This window comes from Mustela erminea, chromosome 12, assembly GCF_009829155.1.
Source record: "Mustela erminea isolate mMusErm1 chromosome 12, mMusErm1.Pri, whole genome shotgun sequence".
Taxonomy (NCBI): domain Eukaryota; kingdom Metazoa; phylum Chordata; class Mammalia; order Carnivora; family Mustelidae; genus Mustela; species Mustela erminea.
Genome location: NC_045625.1, coordinates 83,626,128 through 83,635,583, shown reverse-complemented (window position 1 = coordinate 83,635,583; position 9,456 = coordinate 83,626,128). Strand labels below are relative to the sequence as shown.

The 9,456-nt window shown below is 45.1% G+C and overlaps 1 protein-coding gene across 1 annotated transcript in view; it reads left to right on the top strand.

The window, feature by feature from the left end:
- The first annotated feature begins 1,189 nt into the window (after positions 1-1,189).
- PGM5 (phosphoglucomutase 5) overlaps positions 1,190-9,456 on the top strand; it is a 198,160-nt gene continuing 189,893 nt past the window's right edge. Inside the window, exon 1 of the mRNA XM_032307008.1 lies at positions 1,190-1,984. Coding sequence (XP_032162899.1) covers positions 1,724-1,984 — 261 coding nt within the window. The 5' untranslated portion in view covers positions 1,190-1,723. The remainder of the gene's footprint in view (positions 1,985-9,456) is intronic.

The window sequence follows — 9,456 nt, the reverse complement described above, 5'->3', positions numbered from 1 at the left end:
AGATTCCATTGGTGGCTACATTGGATTCGACTCATACTTCAATGATATTAACAAAAACAGGAGCGGCCATACCAGAATTCTGACTGACTGCAAATGTCGTCTTAGCCACTCCCTTGGTCTCACAGGAAGCCTCCCTTTTCTCATCTGTAAAATGGAAATGATATGAATGCCATGCTTTCTTCTTTCCCTTTGAGCCTACAGAGAGAAAACAGATGCAAAGCCTTTGTATGCAAAACAGCATGGAAGTGTGACCTCCTGTTCACACTCATTTTACTGTGATCAAATGCTTTTCCAAACCTGCAGCAAGTCAAGCTTAGTTCCAGCAAGTGGACAGTATTTGGGGGGAGAATAAGCAGGAGATTTCAGGACAGTAGCCTTAGTGGGTGCAAAAATGCTTGGAGAGTGAAAGGTGATAGAAGCCAAAAAAACCACAAACCCAAACCCAAAACAAAATAATAGTTTCTTCCTGTTCGGGTTTTATCCTTTCGGTCCATTGTCTCTCCACTTCTGTTTTCTATGGAGTATTTCTTGGTTTGGGTTTTGGTGGGCTTTATGGAGACAAGGCAGACCATCATCGCTTGCCCCCTGCAGAATGAGAAGATGCATGGAAAGGACCCAGGAGAGTTCCGGGTATCTTGTCCTTGTTTGAGTTTATTCATTCATTCGTGGTAGGGTATTAAGAAGGACTCTACCCTTCTCCTATGGAACGTGATTAATCCGGGCCGGAAGCTCAGCAGTGTGGACAAACTGTGTGGGACCAGCCCGTTTCTAAGCAGGAGCTGGGCTAGGGAGGGTGAGGAGTAGAAAGAAGAAAGAAATAGTGTCTGTGTTGCTGTTGCAACCACCACAACAAACGGGGCGGGGGGGCGGGCAGTTTCCACGCTGCAGATCACGCTGCCTTGAGAGAGCCCAGGGAAAAGTGTGATCAGCTGGGTGGGTCCTGCCGTGTTCAAGGGCCTGACAGTCTGTGATTCCCGGCAACAAATGGTAGTGGTGGGGTGTGTACCCACACACAAACAGACACACATGCAACGCTCAGCCTCCAATTTCAGCGCTGGCAGAAGATAACAATTCTCAGTTCGCCTTTCCAGGGTTATTTTTGGCCCGGGGCTGTTCGCTGGTGGCAAAAGGTTCAGCCCCCTCCCAACTCCCTCCCTCGTCCTTGTTCAAAAGAGAAACTTGGGCTTGGAAAAGGCTCACTTGCAGGGAGACCGGGAGACAGGGCTGCGGTGGGAGGGGAGAGGGAGTGGGGGTCTGGGAGAGGTCCCCAAGTCCGGCTCCAGCTCGCCCCCGCCCCCGGGCTGTTTTCTAGCAGAGGGTGTGTGTGCTCGGGAGCGAAGCGGTCACCGGGAAGGCTAGGGCCAGGCGGGCGACTGGGGTCTCCGGGGTCGGGCTGGCCAGCCCTGGGAGTAGGCTCTGGGGCATCCCCCCTTAAGTGAGTCCAGCAGGGTCCGGACACTGCCGGCGCCTCGGGGGACCCGGCTCCAGAGAGAGCTGGGCGGGAACAAACTTTCTTGGAAGGTAGAGGCCAAACTCTGCCGGGGCGGCGCGGAGAGAGAGGACTGCCGGATCCGCGGGAGGGCGCAGGGCTGCGGAGGGGGCCGGGGCCGGGGCGCGAGGCGGAGCCCGGGCGCGTAGCCAAGCTGGTGGGGAGCAGGGGGGCCGGCGGCTGCAGATTCCCTCCGGCTCCCGGGAGCCGCGGCAGGACCGGCCAGGAGGCGCCATGGAGGGGAGCCCCATCCCGGTGCTGACGGTGCCCACCGTGCCCTACGAGGACCAGCGGCCGGCCGGCGGCGGGGGGCTGCGGCGGCCGACCGGCCTCTTCGAGGGCCAGCGCAACTACCTGCCCAACTTTATCCAGAGCGTGCTGTCGTCCATCGACCTGCGCGACCGCCAGGGCTGCACCATGGTGGTGGGCAGCGACGGCAGGTACTTCAGCAGGACGGCCACCGAGATCGTGGTGCAGATGGCCGCGGCCAACGGGGTGAGTGACCTGCCCCCGCTGACCCTAGCCTCTCACCGCGCCGCCGCCACCGCCCGCAGCCGCTGCCGCCGCCCTCGGTCCCGGCCCTGCCCCCTCCTGCCTGCCGCCCCCCAGCCCCGCAGGCCCAACCCCTAACGCCACTGCCACCCCGACCCCGGTGCAGCGGCTCCCCCAGGCCCTCTCCTTGAGGTCCCCGAAAGGCCTTCAGGGTTCCGCTTGGAGGGAACCTGCCACATCGCCCTGAGCTCTCCCCCGCTCTCTGCCCATGGCCCGCACCTGCCCGCGTTCCTTTTGGGCCTCCTCTTCCCCAGCCCTTTAAAACTACCCGTTCCCACCGGTTTACTACCCTGCCTTCCCCACCCCCACTTCTTTCCCAAGCTACCAACATAGTGGTCCCCCCACCACCGCCCCTTTCCTTCTTTTTTCTCCTGTGCCCTGTTTCCAGTCCTCTTCTTCCCCCTCTAAGTTTTGGCTCTCCCAGATCTAACAGTGGTGTCTCAAACACACGCGTGTGTACACACACACACACACACACACGCACACTCCAGTGTTGATTCCTGGCATGTTTAGCGAGAGTGGACCCTAAAGACTTTTAGTGTAAGTGGTTCGTTAACCCAGTGGAATTACTTCACTATTCATCTGGTTTGTGCAGGGCTGGGGTGGAGGTCAGTTCCGTGCCACACAGCCTCTCTGCCCTCAGTTCTGTGTGTGTCATGGGGGTGGGGGGGAGCGGTATCTCTCAACGATCTGAAATGAGCCTTGCTCTGCCTTTCTCCAAGCAATTCCTAACTACTCTGCGAAAGACTCTGGCAGCTGATAGCATTTTGTGCCTCTTCTCGCTTTCCGATTTCATCCTCACTTCCTCTCTCTTCTCCCACCACCTCTGCGGACCTTGGAGGTTTCTCCTCCTCCTTCCTTTCTGTCCTACAGCTAGAAACACCTTCTGGCATCATCCGGTACCCCCTGTTCTCCTTCCCAAATCCCGCAGCCTCTGCGCACTTCTGCAAGAGGGACACCGCACTTCAGCGGTCTTTGTGGGAAATACTGTCTGAAAGAGTCATCTGAGCCAGAACCCCACGCGTAGCACATTTAAGTGGAATCCCTACCGATGTATAAATGAGTGTGAACATTTAAAAAAAGTGAAACTAAACAACCCTCTGGGGTGTGGATTCCCTTTCTCCTTCCCGACCCCATCCTTTTAATTTTCTTTCCTCTCTTTCTTTTTTTTAGTCTTTGGTGTCCTCGGTGCCCCACCTTTGTGTACTCTGATTCCCCTCTTGCAGTGTTTTAGGGGTGGGGAAAGTAGATTTTTTCCCCCCTAAATAAAATAACCCAAAAGCATTGGGAGAAAGCACTGAGCGGTGATACGGGTGGTAGAGCTGGGATTTCCAACCTCAGAAGACGATGTGGCTGGTGATACAGCACTGCTATTTCTCTCTGGCCCCTAACTTGGGATCGATCAAGGTTGGCTTGAATCAGGGAGTTGGAGAGAGGTTGACAAGTAGTCTTACTCTTGTCTGACAAGCTGTTCCCATGGAGTGATGGAGGATAAGGAGCCTTGGGAGAGGTAGGGCAGCTCTCCTACTCCTTGCTGGGGCAGGTTTTTTTTTTTTTTTTTTTTTTTTTTTTTTTTTTTTTTTTTTTTAGGGAGGGAGAAAAACATCCACTTATTTATTGTGGGTGAGGATATTTTTGAAGCTACAGTTGTCGATTTGCACGGGCGAGGTATTGCCATGCTTTCTGGTTTCTTGGCACACGTTCCCATCAAGTCTCTTCAACTTCTTACTTCAACGCTTCTCTGATAACCACATCTTATTAACTTTAAGGTGGAGTTTATTTTAGGCAATAGGTAGCATATGTTAATAAATGGTTAAATCAGAGCCACGCTTAAACTCGTGGTTGTTACAAGGGACAGAATGACAAGTCACAACCCACACAGAAGCACCATCTCCTAAATAATCTGAAAGTGTTATTTCCAAAATGGGTGGGTAGGAGTGAAGGGAATGGCCAACATTTATCAAAGGTTCAGGCAGCCAATTTAAACCAGTCTTCTCATTTTGTTCACCTTCTTGAGGGCTTTTGCTTGGGCAAATGAACAATCAGAAGGCTGGCTTCAGGAGAAAGGGGGTTCACCATGAAATTGGTCTTGAATGATGGCAAATTGATAGGAATGAAGACCCTCGGTTCCAAAAACTTTGCCTCCCTTGATTTCCCATTGGGTATTCATAAATGGGTTAGAAAAATAGTACAAAAATAGTATTTATTCTCTTTGAACTGACTTGAACCTGAGTGAGAGGGCTGCCTCTCTGTATCTGAAAGATTTGGGGTTTGATAAAGTTAATTTTACTATGCAGTTTAATATAACCAACTGTAGTTGCTCTTTGATTATATAATTGCTAGAGGACAGAAGTTTGGAATTTCCAAAGTGATGAACTGCCACTTATATCTTAATATATCATAGAGTTTGAAATAGATTCTCTGACATATAGCCAGTACAATTCGGGATAAACATTTTTTTGTTGTAAAATTCTGAATATTTCAAGCTTTCAGAAAAGCAGAGAATAGATAAATGGCTTCCATATGCCCACACCCTAAGCTGTTATTATTTTTCCTATATCTGTTCCATCTTTTTTGAGGGCTAAAGTATTTTAAAGTATATTTTAAAAATGACGTTTTATCCCTAAATTCAGTATGGATCTCTAAAAACTAAGAACAATGTTCCTGATAGTTACAATGTCATTACCATCCCAAACAAAATAAAAAAAAGGATTTCTTCATTTATTACCCATCCTACATTAAGATTCCTCAATTATTCTGAAATGTCTTTTATAGCTGTTTTTTCAAACTAGTTTTCTTCTAATCAAGGAACACACATTGCATTTGGTTATGTCTCAAGTCTTTTTTAAACTAGAAACTATCTCCCTCCTTATTTTTTTCTGTTAATGAAATTGACTTATTGAAAAGACAGGGTTGGTTGGTTGTCCTGTAGAATGCCTCCCTCGGCCCCGCTTTCTGGAATTTTCTGATTTTTTTTTTTTATGGTGTCATTTAACTTTTCATGATATTCCCTGTGTGTGTGTGTGTGTGTGTGTGTGTGTACTAGAATTGAGTTCTAAAGGCTTAATTAGATTCAGACTCAACACTTTTTTTCTTTTTTTGGCAAGACTATTTCGTAGGTGGTGGTGTATATTCATGTTGTATTGTGTTAGGAAACAATCTCAGGTTGACCAGATGTTCATGGTTCTGAGATGACTGTAGGGCTGTTGTGGTGATTGCCTCTGCCTTCCAGTACTTTCTCCCTTGGAACTGGCCAGTAGCCTGTGGGGTGAGGTTTGTACCATGTGAATATCCAGTTCCTGTCATCCTTGATTCAGTTTTTCAGCTTCCATTAGCGATTCAGGCTTGAGTGGATTATTTCATTAGGGGTTTCAAAATGATTTTTAATTCTCTAATTCTACCTACGTGCTTCAGCTAGCATTTTTCTAAAAACTGGGCATTTCCCTCACTATTGGGCTATCCTGTAGTAGAGTTCCTTCTGGAAAAGCAGAATTTATGTTTATTTCCCTCTCTTTTTAAATTATCAATTTTCAGTCAGGATTTGGCAAAATAACCACTTGCACTCTTGACACACGAATTTGTTTGGCTTTTCTTGTGCTCTTTTGAGTTTCACTGTGAACTCTTGAATTTTTATATAATCATTTTGAATGGATTTGTTAATTAGTGAGAAGATACTTATACCTGTTTCTGTAATTTTTATGTGGCTGTGCAAACTTATCTAAAAAGTCCCCACGGGGCGCCTGGGTGGCTCAGTGGGTTAAAGCCTCTGCCTTCGGCTCAGGTCATGATCCCAGCATCCTGTGATCGAGCCCAGCATCACATCTGGCTCTCTGCCCAGCGGGGAGCCTGCTTCCTTTCCTCTTTCTCTGCCTGCCTCTCTGCCTACTGTGGTCTCTGTCTGTCAAATAAATAAATAAAATCTTTTAAAAAATAAATAAAAAGTCCCCAGAAGTATTATAATTCTTTTTTTAAGATCCAGACTGTCATACCATAGATCCAGACTGTCATACCATATAAGAGCAAAGAAAAATATCTACTAAGTATGAGAGTAAATAGCACATTTAAATGAATTGCAGAACTTAGTTTGTTACCAATATAAACTTAGTTTGTAACTAAGTGATTTAAAAAAAAAAGATTTTATTTATTTGACAGACAGAGATCACAAGTAAGCACAGAGGCAGGGGGTGGGGGTGTGGGGGAAGTAGGCTCCGATGTGGGGCTCCATCCTAGGACCCTGAGATCATGACCTGAGATGAAGGCAGAGGCTTTAACCCACTGAGCCACCCAGGTACCCCTGTAACTAAGTGGTTTTTAAAAATTATTTCTTTTTCTATCTGCTTCAGATACTTCTCAGGGGTTTAGATCCTCTAGGTATCAATTTATTTTAATTTCATAAAGATTTCAAGAACTAGATGTAAGTAATGGCTACATTATGAATAAATGCCTTTGCCTTTTTCTGGGTGAATCCATCTGTGACTAAGGGCATCTCTTTCTCCTCTTTGTTCTCATCTTTTTTTTTTAGTCCTAAAGTACCTTTAATATTGGACAGATGGCAGCACTGTGCCTGAAGATGTTTCTGACTTTTTCTAAAGTTTTCTATCTCTGGAGATGACACCATATATATATGTGTGTGTGTATACACACACACACACACACACACACACACGTATGTATATGTATGTGTGTATGTACATATACATACACATACACACATACATATATATGTATATCTCATCACAGTCCAATAGAACTTTTTATATATGTATATATCTATATATATATCTCATCACGGTCCAATAGAACTTTTAGAATTTTTTTTTTTAAAGATTTTATTTATTTATTTGACAGGCAGAGTTCACAAGTAGGCAGAGAGGCAGGCAGAGAGAGAGGAAGAAGCAGTCTCCCTGCTGAGCAGAGAGCCCGATGCGGGGCTCGATTCCAGGACCCTGGGATCATGACCTGAGCCGAAGGCAGCGGCTTTAACCTACTGAGCCACCCAGGCACCCCACTTTTAGAATGTTTTGAGATGAAGGAAAGTTTTTGTAATCTACCCAAGCCACTAGCCACATGTGATTATCAAATAGTCAAAATGTACCAAATGCGACTGAAAAACTGAATTTTTTTATTTAATTTTAATTAATTAAAATTTAAGTTTAAGTAGCTGTAAGTGATTAGTAGCTACCATACTAGGTAGCACAGCTCTGTAATTTAGCATTTAAAATGTAAAAAAAATTTTTTTATGGATCCAGACTATTACAACAAAAAGCAACTATAAATTAAATAAAGGTAGGTCACCAAGCACTACAAATGCATTTTAGCAAACCCAAACCAGATTTCTTCATGTGATGATAACCACACTGTCTTCTGACCTTAGCCTGGGAGACAATGAGGTATGGTAGGAAAAGCTCCGTATCAGCAGCTGGAAGGCTCGCTTTCTTTTCCTAGCTCGGCCATACAAGTTGCAGGGCAAATGTTTTAGCCTCTTGAAATACCTAGAAACCACTTGTTTCCTCATCTATACATTGGGAGGGACAGCAGGGCTGAGTTATCCTGGGAATCAAACAAAAGCATTATATAACATCCATAGCTTTAAGAAATGTAAGGGAATATTATTATGGTCAACTGAATATTTCTCCTAAAATAGTGATTTCATTGCACATATTGAGTAAAACAACTTACAGTTCTGTTGCAAGTTTTAGCCAAGAGAAAATCCATTTGTTGATTAGCCACACAGTGTGCTGGCCATGTGATGGTCAGCAATGGTAATAATAATATTAGCATACAGCTCAGCTTACAAGAACTTCTCAATGCCTTGTGAAATCTTTTAGAGGTGGAGGCTGAAGTGCAAAGGTACGAAGAAGGCTGTGTCGGTGAGGAACTGGGGTATGCCTTCCAGAGGGATGCTTGTGCCGGCCGTGTTTGAGGCCCATGTGCCACGCAGAGGTGGTTGTTTCAAAAAATGGGAAAGCCTTGTCTTGACATTTATCAGAGCTATCTGGGGAACAAATTTTGATGTCCCAAAGAAAAGGAGCATCGATTTGGAAGGGAAACAGAGTGGAATCTGGCGGTGTGAGGGATGCAGGGAGGGAAGAAGGAAGCAAGAGAGGGAAGCCTGTGTTTCAACAGATACGGCTTCTTTCCTGGGATGACTCTGGAAGTCTGGGATTGGCCGGCTTCAGGTCCCGTCTCTAGAAAGGAAAAAGAACTGGGTGGTGACTGTCCTTTATTTTCGACCGAAGTTCACTACAGAATAGGTGAATGGAATGAGTTATGGCCCTGACATTAGGAAGGGCAGGTTTGGAATACACAAGAAAGCCCTAAAGAGCTTGCCATAACTTTCTTTCGCTTCCCTTCCCGAATCCCCATCCCTGAGTTGTGGAAATGGGAAATCCATTATATGAGCAATAGCCCTTGGTTACCTTGGTGCCCTTGGTTCCCTCTTTCTCCCTGTTCAGTCAGTCCATTCTTGAATCTGTTAGCCTCAAGTCATCATTCACTTTTTTTTTTTTTAATGGGGAAGGAAAAGGAATGGGAGAGGTTTTAAGAACAGCTGGGCCCTCCCAGTTGCTGGGGTGGGTTATTTTAAGCTTTGTTTAATGTGTCCAGAGACCCAGATGACATTTTTAACTAAGCTGTGTTATTAAATCTTGTGATAAAGCATAATGATGTTTATTGAAAAGACAGACACACATCACCAACATTATGTGTGAAACTTGCCCAAAGAATTTTCTATAAAACATCTGTTCTCTTCGAGTCCTTCATGAACTCTGAAGGTTTGACAGTTTCTGTACAGATTTGAGGGATAGAAGTTGGAACCTAATTTTGAGGAAACTAAGCATAGGTATTGGCTTTGCTAAACCTAACTTGGGCCCTGGTCATCCTTCTGTTAGACAAGAGTAATGTAAACAAATACTGGGATAGGATTTGAACAGGGTTTTTTTAGAATAATAGGTGGGGTGGGGTGGGAAAAAGGGTCTGAAATTTCCAGGGATTTTTAAATTGAAGGTAGAAACTCAACATCCTTTGTTCGCCTACAGCTTTGACAGTTAATTGCAAACACTCCAGATTTGGCCAATATGCCTTGAATGTTTATACTTGTGAAGCCAAAGGAAAGGCTTTAGGTCCTTTCCTTGGACTTGACTCTCATTAGTTATGGATATGAGACTTGTTAAAATCCACATTTTCTGGAGCTTTAAGTGTTGTTCTTCTCCTACATTTTTAGTGATGGTCAAATTTTCGAGTTGATGCTTATATTTGTGTGAAGAGAAAATCTTCAGGAAATTTGAAGAAATTCTTGGCATTGAGTCACAGAACTTTTTCTTTTCCACGTCTCTAGTTATAGCTGTTTTGTAATGTAATACTTAATGATTGCCTTTCTTTTTTCTCCTCTTATTAATAAGAGTTCTCTTGGTAGC